General features: G+C 41.9%; 1 protein-coding gene across 2 annotated transcripts in view; it reads right to left on the bottom strand.

Annotated features, from left to right (window-relative positions):
* Positions 1–1,358: 1,358 nt before the first annotated feature.
* The window catches only part of ago3a (argonaute RISC catalytic component 3a), a 39,078-nt gene continuing 25,428 nt past the window's right edge, over positions 1,359–15,008 (bottom strand). For both annotated transcript variants that reach the window (XM_004551030.5, XM_004551031.5), the window contains exons 12-19: positions 14,137–14,321; positions 13,132–13,291; positions 12,875–12,965; positions 11,868–12,062; positions 11,371–11,505; positions 10,697–10,798; positions 9,757–9,956; positions 1,359–9,634 (exon numbers count right to left, since the gene is read on the bottom strand). In XM_004551030.5, coding sequence (XP_004551087.1) covers positions 9,526–9,634; positions 9,757–9,956; positions 10,697–10,798; positions 11,371–11,505; positions 11,868–12,062; positions 12,875–12,965; positions 13,132–13,291; positions 14,137–14,321 — 1,177 coding nt within the window. In that variant the 3' untranslated portion in view covers positions 1,359–9,525. The remainder of the gene's footprint in view (positions 9,635–9,756; positions 9,957–10,696; positions 10,799–11,370; positions 11,506–11,867; positions 12,063–12,874; positions 12,966–13,131; positions 13,292–14,136; positions 14,322–15,008) is intronic.

Raw genomic sequence — 15,008 nt, 5'->3', positions numbered from 1 at the left:
GTGATAGCAGCTCCGTTACCATAGCTGCGCAGAGGCATCAGGAAGGCTTGTCAATAATCCTTCCTGTTTACAGTGTTTTTCAGGCACTCACTTTTATCCTCATGAAATTCTCAGCCTGTTAGTGGGAACAGCATTTCAGAGCAAAGTTTATAAGTTTTGCTGTGCAGTGAAAGTGAAATTATCTTTATATACCCAGTAGGAACGCTGGTGCTTTTGCAGAGATGTAGCAATTTTACTTATTTTCATTTTGTGTTGGAATTCCTGTCATTGTTTACCAGTGTGTAGTTTTTCATTCCAGGGCAGATTGTTCATTTGGTATTAAATACAAAACCCTGACTGCTGCCCTTCTGCTAAAATACTGAAAATTTATGAGAAAAGGCAAAGAATTTGGCTTTTGTCAACACATTTAAAAAATTAACATATTTGGGGGGAAAGTTTTTTTAAAAATTCAATAAAAAGTTATTTTGGTCTGGAGACTGTGGCACTGACAGAGAAGAAAAACAAACTGGAGTGGCAGAGTTGGGGGTGCTATGAATTTCAATCATAGTGACCAGAATAGAAAAGATTAGAAATGAATAAAACAGCTCAGTAGACAAAGTTGGACAGGCAAGGTTGAGATGGTCTGAACATGTGCAGAGGAGGGATAGAGACTGTATCAGACAAAGGATTTTGAAGATGGTGCTGCAGATCAGGAGGAAACGAGGAAGACTATAGAGAAGATTCATGGATGTAGTGAAGGACTGGTGTGACAGGAGGAGGCTGTAAGGGGCACGGGGAGATGGAGGCAGATGATCTGCTGTAGCGACCACTAAAGGGAGCAGTGGGGAAAAGGGTGGTGGTGTGGTGTGTTCGTATTGTTACATATTCTACTTTGGTCAAACTAGAAGCAAAGATCTATGAATTTTTCAGTTACTCCACCATCTTATTCCCTCAGATGGTCATGAAAATTTTGTAACCCATATGCTGAGGGGAGGAAAAATGCTGATTCCCCCCCCCCTCAGAGTTTCACATTTTTGAATGGCAAAAAGATTTGCACTCTCATATTGGCCTCAAAGCTCTCCCAGAGGGAGAGGTGTGGTACAGCTGCTGCAGAGCAGGTTCAACCAGTGAAATAAAAAATGAGCTGGTCCCAAGCAAACTTGGCTGAGGGAGGGAGATTATATTCATCCTTCTCTATAAAATATAAAACAATATATAATGTGTAGGCTGTGAGGGACCTACACATTTCGACAGCAGCCCGGTGTTTTCTAAAGCACATGGTGGCAATATGTGATTTTTATTACCCACAGCATTTTCTGCAATTCCACTTATTACACATTTTTAAAAAAAAAAAAGTTTCCCCAGTGAGACGACCAAGATAAAGCAAAGCATTTTTATTGCAAGTATTAGTCAAAGATACACTTCAAACTGAAGCAAAGCAACACTAAAAAGGCCAACAACCTATAAGAGAGAAAGAGTAACAAAAGAAAGACAATTAAAACTGAAAGGAATACAGCTGTTGGTACAACACAGCTTTTTGCAAAAATACAGAGGCTGAGACATGGATGATCTGGTGGTGAAGGTTCAACGTACACGTCAGTTTGCTGGTGCCTCACTCAGAGGTATCAGAGCTCAAGATCTTTAGTTTGAAATAAGACTGACAGAAGAGTGACGATGCATCGGAACAATCAGAGTACCCAAAATGTTTGATATCCTTGGCCACTCTCAAATAATCTGTCTTCAAAACCATTAAGTGTATACAAGGTAAACGGCGTCAGGAGCCTAATCTCTTCAGCAGTTTTTGGTTTGAAGTCATTTTGGAATGCTAATGTAATGAAAACAGGTTCAACATCAGATAGCCATGGGAGTAAACATTACGGTAAACATTGAATAAACCAAAAGCCATTCGGTTTAAAAGGACAGAGGGCTTTTCTTGCTTTGGAAGATTGACAACACTCAAAAGGTCAATGTCTCTGATCCTCCGATGAGGTGAGGGACAACCAACAGATAATTAAAAGGAAAAAAAAAAAAATCATCACAACATCCTTGGTTCATTGTACAGGCACAGGTCTCTGTAATCCGGCACAGTGGGGAACCGCCTGGTTCTCGTGTAAGGCCTGCGTCAAACTGTTCTTTGGATCCTTCTTTGGATTTGCAATCAGCGACAATGAGCTGTGTCAACTGAGCAACGAGCTTACAAAATACAGGCAAGTGCATAAAATCTAACGAGCATACGTACATATCCAAACTGCCCTCGGGCTGTAGGCACTGCTCAACAGGTAACACCAAATACTGAAAAGGGTTTCCAAAGGCAGTTTGACCCAGACCTGGCTCCCGTTCTGACATCAGTACATATTAAACAGAGCAATGTTCATTCATCAGAGCGCTCTACGTTGTGTAGCAATGTTAGTGGTTTACATGCGAGAACAGATGAGTATGCCAGTTGGAGATATCAGGGCAGATCAAGTACGTAGGCTAGTTTTCTTGGTAGGCCACCCGACACAGCACAGGCATTGCAAAAGTCACACGGATTTCTATTACGTAAGGACGCACTTAAGGCTGAGGCATGTGTTTTCCTGTGGAATGAGACCTGGTCCTGCTGTAAAATATTCTGGCACAAGGAAAAACAAAACAAAACAAAATAGGAGACATTTAAAGAGGAAAGAAGCAACGCCTTTGCTAAAACATTTCACTGTAATTCAATGAATTTTGCCTTTCCAACATCCTTCCTTCTTTCCCCCCGTATTTTTCTTTAAACTTATTTTACACTCTACTACTTGCTCTGTACTGGCTCAGGGAATTTACATGGCTAACGTACCAATTTAGCAGCTTGGGATGAAAAGTCAGCTATTCGACACAAGTCAGTGTGGTTCAGAAATGGTTCCCTTCGTCAGAGATGAGCTGCAACATGTAGGGGGCTGGCGTCTGGCCTTCACGGGTGGTAAAAGAAGATGGGAGGGTTAAGAATATTTGGAAAAGGAAGGAGGAGGAAGTCGACCTGGAACAAGTCAAAATCCGCCGCCGCCGCCCTTTCCTCCACCCCGCACCCCCCTCCATATTGTTGTGCTTGCGTGTCTAGGAGAATAAGGCGTCAACATGGAAGGGGAGGGGCTCAAGGCTTCTCCCTCCTGGCTCCACCCCCGCCACGCTGCAAGATTGATGCGGACACTCCAGCCGCTCGAACGGACTCAATAAATACACCATAAAATATTCCGCATATATATATTTCATATATATATATTTAAAGAACAACACATTTAAATAGGACAACAAAATAAAAGTCGGCTCAAGAACAATATTTCAAAATTGGATAAGTGTTAAGACAAAACAGAATATCTTTTACAGTTATACTTATTTCGAATCTAAAATAGTTACCGTATAAGAATATCGCAATCAGGCATTACTCAAGCATTATATATCATAAAAGCAATTTGCAGTTTTCTTTCATGTAGTATAACATATGCAGCATACCAAGGTAAGTGAGGTGCAGTGTTTTTTGAGATTTCTTGTAATAGAAAGATTTCACCCCCTGGACTGAAAAGGTACCCACAGAACTACAGACCATACTCAGTTTTTCAGTCGAATCCCTACCGGCTCAAGACGAGGATACTGCTGGGCACGCATTCCCTCCGACAGGGACAAGACACATGGCAGGGCATTGCTCTAAGATGAAAGAACGCCATGGGGCTGCTACTAGGGCTGGGCATCTTGAGACAAGTCTCAATACTGACACTGGCTCTGTTCATTTCATTTCTGAACCACATGTTTAAAAAAAAAAATAAGACACCTTTCTGCCTCCTCACGCATGTTGCTTTCCCTCAGTGCAAAAAAAAAAGAAAAAAGAAAAAAGAAAAAGAAAGTTCTAGCCTGCTTCGAAACTCCGATTCCAAAAAACCAGGAGGTACTGATGAGTGACGTTTGTGACACCCAGCCCTAGCTGTAACAAAGTGTCAAAAGTGGCAGTCCTGACGAGAACACGCCACCTGAGAGCAGGCAGACTCTACTGAGCCATTAAAGTCACAAGAGCATGAGGCACACTTTTAATGACCGACTGCCTCGTTTGGTAACGCGCATCCCTTCGTCGTCTCCTCGTTTACGCTGAGGTCTGGATCCTCTCCTCCTCCTGGGCGGGAGGAAGAAGGGGACTGGAGGGACAGAGACTGTGGCAGTCTCTAAAGTGCTGTGCTATGTTTGCCATTCGTGGGCTGGGCTGTGTCACTCCCAACCACCTGGCTCCGCCAACCCACCCAAACACACATTCCACTGTACCAACAACACCATTGGTCCAAGACACTAAAAATGCACTAGAAAGCAAGAGCTCAACCACAACCATTTACTTGGCATAATGTCTTTTACTATGTAGGCTTAATCTTTAAATACATGAAAAACAACTCTGCATTGCCATCTCAAAAAAACAAAAAACAAAAACCATTTACTGTGAGTGTGTTTGTGTGTGTGAGAGAGAAATGCAGCAACTCCTGCATTGCAATGTGTGTTTCAAAAGGAGATTCTACGTCTTTGATTTTTACATTTCATCTTTCAATTTACAGCACCATCAAGAGGAAAGGCACTTTCTGTGGACTTTTTCTCGCTACCTTCCACTGCAAATATAGAGCAACCAAAATGAGGAATACCGATTGAAGCCTCGAGACAAAATACACCTTTACTTCGGTTAAAAATTGAGGCACCGGCCTTTTAAAGTTAATTTGTTACATTTTCTTCACCAGGCAGCTAAAGACGCCAATTCACGGCTCTCATAAACAGTCGTCGTAGCGACCCTAAGTGAGAGCTAAAAGGACACAGTCGTGAGATTAGTGTACCTTTAGTTTAAAGTCAAATATAACGAGTCATTTCTAGCAGAACTGGAAGGACAAACGAAACCTTCCCACTTTTGTGTAGCACGGCTGTGTGTTGAAGAAAAATCGGCTGCATGAATAACATCTTTGTATCCCATTAAGCATTCGCTTCCACAGGCCCCTAAAAGGTCTCGCTCATGTTAGGTCATTTCTCTGCTAGCTAATATTTGCAAAGCCGAGCTGATGACATTTCAAATGTAAGCGAGGCAAACACATTTGCTATGTAAACATGTGTTCAACTGCCCTCGAGGGTGTAGTTTATACACCACCTGAACATCTATTACAGACAGCAGAGATATAGTGAGTCAATCAGCCACCAAACACACACACACACGTCCAACTTCCATATAACCTGCCACACCAAGTTCTCACTGATGAGCTTTGATTCCTTCCCACACACACACACACACACACACACACACACACACACTATATCCCTCAGTATTGTCCTTCAGCTTTAACCTTCCTTACACCTTGCTGGGGGATTGGATGAGATTGTACGGCCGTGGAATGTAGACCGAGGGGAGTAAATGTTTGGAACAAAAAAGAAAGAGCGCTAAAATAAGATAACAGGCTTTGCCACGTCGCAGACTTACGTCTTTGTATCTGTGTGCACGTGAAGTGGCTCGAATAAGGAAACCAGTCTGAAGAAAGCAATGGTGGTTGTAATCCAATCTAAATCCCCCCCCAGGGTTCAAACACAAAGGAATGGAGAACTACTAAACCTTGTTTCTCTATTCTTTGATCACACGTGTCTTTGAAATGGATCACCAAGACTTAAAAGAAAACAACAACACATGCCCATTCCTTTTACTCTCCTCTCGATAAGGAGCAGGCATCAGCACCAGTTAAAAGAAACCCGAGAAAATTCAAGAGCAGGAGCTCAACATATCAATCGCCTTTTTTTTTTTCTTCCCCCTCCTAGTCTACTGTTTGTTGTTACAATAGGTTTGTAATTTCTCACAGCTTTTCTGAATTGCTAAGACATTAAATCCCGTTCTCTGAACCAAACGGTCCATGTTTTGCACCCGTTTAGTCACTCGAACGCACCGTGTTAGACGTCAATTTGGAGTTTCAGCTTTAAATAAGCAGGATCTGGGGCACCAGCATAGCTCACCTGGTTAAGCAGGTGACCCGTTTTTTCTGCGTTAAATATCAGCGCACTAAGATTTCTCCTCCCAATGTTTTGCGTCTCGAAAAAAGGAACTCCCAGAAATACACATGCAACAGGTTGAGTTGCAAAAATCTCTTTTTCACTCTGGCGCGACACAGCTGAACAGATCACATGTTCACTTTCAGTTACACTCACGCTGTACTGTTATGTGCTTGTTTCTTAGCCTTTTGACCTACTTTATCCACAGACACTGTGTAATCCTGTACTGCTTGTACTTACAGTGGGTAGTATTTAAACTCTATTCGAGTTATGCTTTTTATATGCATTTATTGGAATTTTTTCCTGGAGCTACACAGCCAGAACGCTGGATTTTTGGATGTAGCGTAATGAATGCTCAGCATTGTTTGACTGAGTCTATGATCTACAAACATTGTTTGGTTTACAGTTTGAGGTTATTGTTTGATACTTCCAGAGGAGTCAGAGGTTTTGTGAATGTTGTTCAGTCACAATATGAGAAAACAGGGGATCCTTTTAAGAAAAGAGTCTTAGCAATTGTGAAAAACTGCGATAACAAAGGCATTCGGGATATAGCATGTTAACACTTTGTCCTCTCTATGAAAAACTTTGTTTGATCATCTACAAAAGAAGAAGGAAAAAAAAAAGAAGCATTCAACATCTTGCAAGTTTTTTTTTTCCAAACATCAAAGCAAGAGGCGGTTAGAGTCCACATCCCTATCAATAACAGTATGACAGTCCAAACACACATAACTAGTTTCAACAACCCCAGCACTGTTCACACATACACTATACGTTATACAGTGACACAAGAACAAGTCAACAGTCTATTGCGATAATAAAACTTTGTTATACTTTCTTTTTTTTTTTAAACCATTACTTGTCATGATACATTTATTACTAAGATTAATAATTAGACTACATTTTTTTCTGTTAGCAAAAATAAGTGGTGTGCATTACATAATTTAAAATCTACAAATATACTTTCGATCTGGCTTTTTAAAAAGGCTTTCAGATACTAGTGAAATCATGAAGGCTCAAACCCACTGGCTTCCACACTGAAAGGCTAGCCTGTGAAAGGCAGTCGAATGCAACAGCAGAGGCAGGACCACACGTCTGCCGTTGTACCGCTTACAAGTTCTCAGAGTAGATCTATCCCGAATAAAATCATAAATCTATAACTCCCCTCAACAACCGCAGCAGTGGAGCCTTCTCGTCCTTCAGTGAGTGAGGTTTACAGTTTTTTTTTCCCCCCCCTCGCCTACATATCCCGCCTGCTCATTTAAAGTCTCGCATTGAGGTTCAGCTTCAAATTCTAATTCAGAGTAGCACCGCGCCTGTGTTCACTCCTGAAACACATGCTTCTGTTAGTGCAGATAACTTTTAAAAACACGTCCCGAGCAAACTTCAGGTCATCAGCATTAGAGCAGCTACGTGGTGACCCGTTACCCAGATACACGCTTCACACTAAAGGTCGTCCACTTGACTCCTCGGCTTTGTTCTGAAGCCAGTCCCAACTTTGGGCCGGTCGCGTGGGCAGGAATTAAACCCGAACTCAGATTTAGGGTTCTAATCAATCTAAAACAAAAAGAAAAACAGTTTGGGAGAAGGCCAACTCTGTGCCCACGAAGCCAGCCCAATCGCCTACAAACACACTGTAGCAGCTGGATCCATGTCTGGTGAATATTAGGCAAAAAGACAACTTGGCCTACTTTGCTTGAATGCTGCTCCAAAGCAAAGCCAACAGCTAACACTGCTGTACAGGCAAATACAATAAATATATTGATCTTAGGTTAATTTGAATGAGATATATAGAAAAGTCAGTAGACGGTTATTGAGAAGAATAAGAGGCATCGGGTGAAACTTTCTTGCTTCACGCTGTCTGGTTGGTGTACGCTCTTTGATCATTGTACCCCACTGAAACAACTCATACAGCTTCTGACGATTACACACTTAACTTCCAACAGGCACTTGAATACTACCTCTTTATGGCCTTTATACTCCACTTTGCTGCTGTCAAGTGAAAAGCTTTGTAATTCTTAGGAATTAAGAAAAATCAATCTCATTAGCAAGCTGACGATCAGGAATTCTAAAATCATGCCCACTGATCCAAAAGTATTCTCAAACCACGGAGACGCACAAAGTCCTTTAGTTCAAGTAAAAACACGAAAAATCACCAAAACTGCACCTTTTTTTTTTTTTCTCCTTTCTTTTTGCCCAACAGCGAGAGCAAACTCATACAACATGCAGGTCATTCAGCTCACAGAGGAGCGACACATGAAAGTGCCTTGCAAGTGGCAAACTTCTCTCCTTTCAAGGACACTCGCTTTCATATGAAATGTGAAAACTGTACTTTTGAGTCACTTAAGTCCCCTAAAAATCCTCTTCCCTTCGTTCGACTGATTATTGCACAAGAGGAAACCATCGACATCATCTGTATTTAGCCACCGTCTTAGGTACAAGGGGGGAAAGGCAAGATAAAGCACTGAGAGAAATGAATGCAGGGCGATTTAAAAACAAAAGCTAACACGATTAAATCTTCTCTTTTCTTTAAGAATTAGATTCTTAAAATGTTTCACATAATGTAGAAGAAATATAGCAACCAGACTCAAATAAACGTGTCAATAATACTTTAAATACAATCCATGGATGGCTGCAACTCAGCAAATTGATATATAATATAAACTGCCCTCCGTTTAAATGTGACAGCTAACCTTCAGGAATAAATCCGAAACTGATCTGAGACCACCAAAACGGCTCCTCTTTGTGACTTTTAAGGGGCAATATCCCTCTTTGCCAATAGGTGGCAGTGTGCTCAAAAGAACATGTAGCTCTGTACAAGCAACTGGTGGTGTCGTGCCCACACTAGTGAAAAGTGACAGAACAAGAAAGGAAACAAGAGGAAAAATAAAAGACCAAACTGGGAGGACCTCTGGTCAATGAATTGATGCTTCAAACTACATCAGACACCTCTTAATAACTCCAGAGTCTGAGTCCTTTTTTTTCTCTCTGCCCCTAAACTTAAGAAAAAGAAATAGGAGAAAAATCAAAGACAAATTACACAAAAACTGACAGAATGTAAAAGTGCTGCTGCTCAAACTGACTTGAGGTACTGAAGAAGGCAAAGAAGCAGATTTATCAAAGACTATGCCAAAGAAAAGGAAAAGAACAGCCACAAACTAGGCCACAAGTAAAGGAGACAAAACAGGGGATGAACACATAGGCGGGGTAGTGAAAACCGGAGGGGAGAGGGGGCCTAATAAGGGTGAAAATAAACTAGTTGGCTGGTTTAATATTGCATAATAGTGCTGAGATTCTCTCTTGTTTGTTTTTTTTTAAAGCAGCTTTTGCATCCTCAGTCCAGTGTGGGGGTGCCTCTTCCCCTCCCTCCTCCCTGCTTTCCTCTGCACAGTGTCAGGTCCGTTTTTGATTAGGCATGTTGGGGGGGGGGGCTGGGACTTGCACCTATGAGGATCCCTTGACTGGCATGCCAGGTGTGCATGGTTGTGTGCGTGTGTGTGTGTGTTAAGAGTGGCAATGGTTGGGGAGAGTTGGTGTAGCTCAGGCGAAGTACATGGTCCTCAGGGTGTCGTGGTGGATCTGAACAGCTTTGGCCAGCGCCTGGGGGTCCCGACCGTTACTCTGACCAGACACATGGCTGCCCTCAGCGCTTCAGAAAGAACAAGAAAGGACCCGTTAAGATGAGTGACAAAAAAAGGGCAATTCATCCAGCACATGTGAACTCTAGCAGCTTCACAGAGCAAGTTTAAATGGGGAGAACGCTCTCCTTACCTGTCATGTTCTTTGTCAACCAAATGATAGCGGGCACGAAAGGCCACCAGGTGGGCATAGTAGGCTGGCGCAGGGATGGAGACTGAGCGGGTACAGCGCACATAGGTGTGGCACAACTGGTAGGTGAGCAGCTGGAACTCGTCAGCGGTAAAACAGTTGTCGTCCCACAGTACATGGTAGTGGGAGGGCCGACTGGTGCCCTGAGAGGGAGGTAAGCATTAAGTAAGATTCAATACGGAACTGGGACACAGCTGACAGGAAATACAGCCCAGAAAACTCAGGAACATCACCTAACTGTGCTTAGCTATATGAGATATGTGTTTAAAAAAATAGATACATAAAACATTAATGCTGCAAGTATAAATCAGCTAACTCAAGCAGCTTCTGCGTCTACAGATCTGTAGTCTAATCTTCACGTTTTGAAATAAGGGACATATGGGATGGTTCCACGCCATCTTAAATATACAGACAGCAAATTTTAGGTACCAAAGCTGTTAATAACACATTTTCCTGGACAAAGCTTCAGCTGCTGCTCTTTTACATGATACTTTAGGTTAAATAATTGCACGATTTGCCATGCAAGGGGGGCTGATAAGCTACTGAGGTACTGGATTAGCAAACCCCTAAACTAAATAGCTCAAATATAGTCAAAACGTTTGAGAAGGAAAGTTTTATTTGCTTTAACTGTGTACTCTTTGTCCACCCATGTGCTTTGCTATGCTGAGGAGCTTCCACTGCACAAACCGCACAGCTATAAGCTTCATGTTAGTTTGTTGAAATTGCATCATAAACTTTAAAACCGCTTGTGTTTGGTTTATTCCTGAATCCTATTTATTACTTATCTACAAAAGTGCAGACGTTTATGTTTTTTTGAAGGAGAAGGAGATGAAATACTGTAGACAAACAGCAACATATGAGATGGAGAAGAGGTTGGACTGACCTGTATTCCAGCGTGACTGCAGAGGTAAAAATCGAACTCGTAGGGATGCGTGATGTCCGTATCCACAGTAGTACCAGCGGGAATGTTTCCACTACGTCCAACCTTGAAAAGCAAAATTAATTTCAGTTACCCTCAATACTAATGCTTTTTGACTTTCAACTTGTTTTCCCCCTTTTTCGCCATTTAAAAAAAAAAGCAGATATAGCAGGGCTTTTAATGCACTAAATGATGTCGGGAACTAAAATTTCTGATGATTGAAAAGAAGAACTAGCTGATGGAGAGACCCAGGCAAAGGTTCGCCAAGTGCTTTCGAAACAACCAATTAAAAGCCTAATGCCCCAGGGAGCCTAATGCTCTGTAAGAAGAGTGCGAGCGCTGAAAATAAGGTTGTTACTGGCTGGGTCTCACTCTCTGGGCCTTGAGTGCCACTCCAGAGCTCTTGGTTTGCACTGGGCCCTAATGCTTTAATCGAATGTAATTACAGCAGTCAGCAGGGTGAACAGCCGAAATGACAACAAAAAGGTAATTAAAGAGGCCCATTTTCAGTAGTTAATGTTCCAACATAGAACATAAAAAAAAATACAGATGAACACATGAACACACCATGTTGACTTTAAGCGGAAACGTCATACTAAAAGAGCAACAGCATGAGCTGGTGTGCGGTGAGGACTCACTCTCTCGTTGCGGTCGGCACAGAAGAGGCGTGTATGGTGGCGTTTTTGCACAACAATGTAGGTGATGCCTGGCTGGTACTCCTTCTCCAGGCTGATACAGGCCTCACGAATGGCCAGCAGCTCATAATACAGCACCTGAAGAAGAGGACAATTACAATAATATGAAAATATCATTTTTGGTTGTGTGTGCTGCCATATGACCCAACTTCAAAAAAAAGTTATACAACTAAGAAATTTGGGAATACTGTTACCGACTTTACTCATTTGTGATTAAAAGTATTTATGGAATACACAAACATGTTCTTTACCAGTATGCCTCAGCTACAAAGATTATAACGTACCCAAATTCAGTAAGAAGCCAATTAACGTCTTGAACAATAAAATGACATACTGCAGAATTCTACCTGGTTTAGTCTTTTTTTCACATCTTTAGTAAAACCCTGAGTTTAAGATTTAAAAAAAAAAAAAAGAAGAAAAAAAAAAAAGTGGGACTATACCTGTCTGAACTGGCCTTCTGAAACTCCATCCCTGTAGAAAATGATCCGTGTGGGCTTGTAGCGGGTTGACTTGTAGAACTGGATCAGCAGTTCCCGCACCATAGAGGCCAGGTCCTGGATGACCTCCTGCCTGGGCCTCTGGACTCGTACGGTGGCACAGTACCTGCTGGGGTGGGCGTCCATACTACCTACCACCTGACAAAGAGTTTGGAGCAGAGGAGCCATTATTAAAGGGGAATGGATTTTATGTGGAAGGGAAAGTGACACATTATTCATAGAAGTGTCAGCATTTCCTCCTCTCTTTGCGTTACTAACCCACTGAATGTTTTTCTGCATGCAGATCAGTACGTTTCAGCCCTGATCCAGGGTCAGTGCTTCCACTAGCCCTTTCTGCCGCCTCCCCAGTCCTGTCCCCTCACTGTACCTGTGCTTGACTTGTCACTTCTCCAATTGCACAAACTATTGTTTTGCACAGCTCAAAAGATCAGTTGAGTTGTAAGTCAGGGTGTCTGAAATTTAACGTCTTCTTATGCGTCTCTGAGTTTCTACAAAAGTGTGACCATTCATTTGCTAAATCTGTAACTTGATTCATGTCTTTATTACTTTTCTGTTTGCACTCAGCGGTGTTTACTATTGTATGTTTAGTTTTCTCTCCCAATAGGATTTCACCCCCAACATCACTCACACTTAGAGAATGTGTCTGCTTATTAACATTTGGGTTTAGGGCTACAGCAAGTCTTCTGTTAAATATTTATTCTGCACAGAGTGGGATCGAAGCCCAAAATAACTCTTAAGTGTTTGGATTTATTGTCTGTGAAGACTTTATTTGACTTTCTGAAAGATTATCACTCTTGCCTTCATCCATTACATCTTCTACTACTACTTTCACGTCGCCCCCTAGTGAGAGCTGGGGTTGTAACACCCATCAGAGAAGAGGAATATTATCAAAACAAAAACTACAATTTATATATTTAACTGCTGGAGTAGGGGGACATAAAGAAACTAACTGCTGCAATAGAAGGCTTCTTCCCATCTCCGGCTGGTGGATGTGTAACATCTGCTCCCAAGAAGATAACTGGCTGTTGAAACACTGATGGTCTGTGGATCGAGAGACAGAAAAAAGGATCAAAAACACTGAGGTAGTTAAATAACAATACACCAAGTGTCATGTCACCCTAACCCTTAACGTGAGACTTTATTTAATAAGACGTCTTAATATAGCATTATAACACTGCCATATAATAAGAGGGAGACCACAGCTCACCGTTGGTGAGGTACCAGGATGTTGTTGATCCCTCCCAGCTTCACATTGATCTTGAGGCAGAGGTTGGACAGAGTCTGTGGTGACGTCTTCACCACGTTCTTAACCTGAACACACTGAGTCGCCATGCCCAACAGAGTGTCTCCCACACGCTTCACCTCCGCTGTGAGTGATGCAAAAAACAGGAAGTCAGAGGCAGACGCACGCACACACCCCACGCAAAGATTTCAAATCTGTATTACAACTGAAAAATTGATAGACAAAGAAGAGGGCTCATAACTCCCACATCCAGTCACAGTATTACTAATATTAAGACCAACAAGTGTGGGTTCAGATCGTAGTTTACTGTTAAAATGTTATCTTGTTTCTTTTGTTGCCATTAAAAAGAAAAAAATTCCAAAGCAACACACTGACATTTTTATGCCTACTAGTATCAAATCGTACGGTTGCATCAGTGTGCACGTGTACCACAGCAAATAAGATTAGAGAGAACAGCCTTCACTTCCCAGAATTATTTGCATTACTTTGAATTTTTAGGGGAAAAGGAAAAAAACATCACAGTGAGATGCAAACTCTATAAACTTCGGTTGATAATAGGTGCCTGCCAAGCACAGCACACAAACGATGGATACACAGCTCTCTGATAGCAAGAGTGATGCTGGAGATAAAGACACGGCAATGGCCAGCCTCTACTTCGGTTAAGCTGTCAATTTCAGGAAGTGAAAGATCTTGTTACTGGAAAAGTAGCGGAGGAGATGAGACTAACGCTACCTCACTATGAAATGAGATAAAAGCAACACAATCAAAAGGTAGCTGGGCAGTAGGCAACACGTGCCCTGATCTATAAAGCTAACATCTGCAAGGAATTTAATTGCAGTGTTTATTTTGGGGAATGCAAAAGTAATCTTTTTATAAGTAGGCAAAACCTGTAACAAATGACTTTGTTTGTCGGTACCCAACACTGCTCTCGACTCAAATATAATGCCTCATTTTAAGCAGTTTTCTAACCGTAGACAGGAGTTTTTCCCGGCAGGATGACGATTATGAGCTGCAGTCCGGCATAGGTGTTCTTCAGGTGTCTGAACATGGGCTCCACGCTGTCTGCTCCCTGGGCGTATTTACAGAAACACGGCTGGCCTTGGATGGGCATCCCAGCATCCTTTGAGATTTTACGCAGCTGGTCTGTGAAACCCCTGACATGAAGAACGGAAGCAAGCAAAGAGTAAACAATGAAGACAACTGTTTTTGTAGAGCTCCAAGAATGTAGCATCTGAAGATGAGCTCAGGGGGAAAAAGAAAATAACAGTGCCAAGTTTTCTCTGCAAAACATGAATATTGTATTGAAGGCAGTTAGCTTAGTCATTATGTCTTAATGCCCAAAATCAAACTAATGTCTATTTATGTTGTTGTTCATCCTAAATTCGTGTCTCAAAACTGCATTTTGAAAGCCTGAACAAATCTGAGTACTTGAAACTCCAGCTGGAATGTTTCCACAAGCACTGTAATTTCTCAAGTAGGTGTTAAAATGCTTTTAGATAATAACAGGAATGGGATTTTAGTGTTGAGAGTTAAACACTGCTTCTGTCTAACAGAACATGCACTGTTCCACTAGTAAAAACAAAGACATCAAAAGGAAACATAAGGCCTCTTCTACAAACAACATGGCCATCCGCGTTCTGCTCAGATGATCTGATTCTTCTAGTTGGGTTTTATTTGAACCAGAAATTATGAATTGATTGTGCTCTGCAGTTTGGGAAGGCACCCGTAAACAAATTGGCTCATTTCTAACATCAAAGCAGCTCAAAGGTACTTTTTGTAATCACCCTCTTAAAATTTTAACTGAATTTTCTTTCACCACCAGGGGGCACTGTTTTGTCAGT

Source organism: Maylandia zebra, linkage group LG11, assembly GCF_041146795.1.
Source record: "Maylandia zebra isolate NMK-2024a linkage group LG11, Mzebra_GT3a, whole genome shotgun sequence".
Classification (NCBI taxonomy): domain Eukaryota; kingdom Metazoa; phylum Chordata; class Actinopteri; order Cichliformes; family Cichlidae; genus Maylandia; species Maylandia zebra.
Note: the sequence above shows the minus strand (reverse complement) of the source record. Positions and strands in the feature narration are given on the sequence as shown.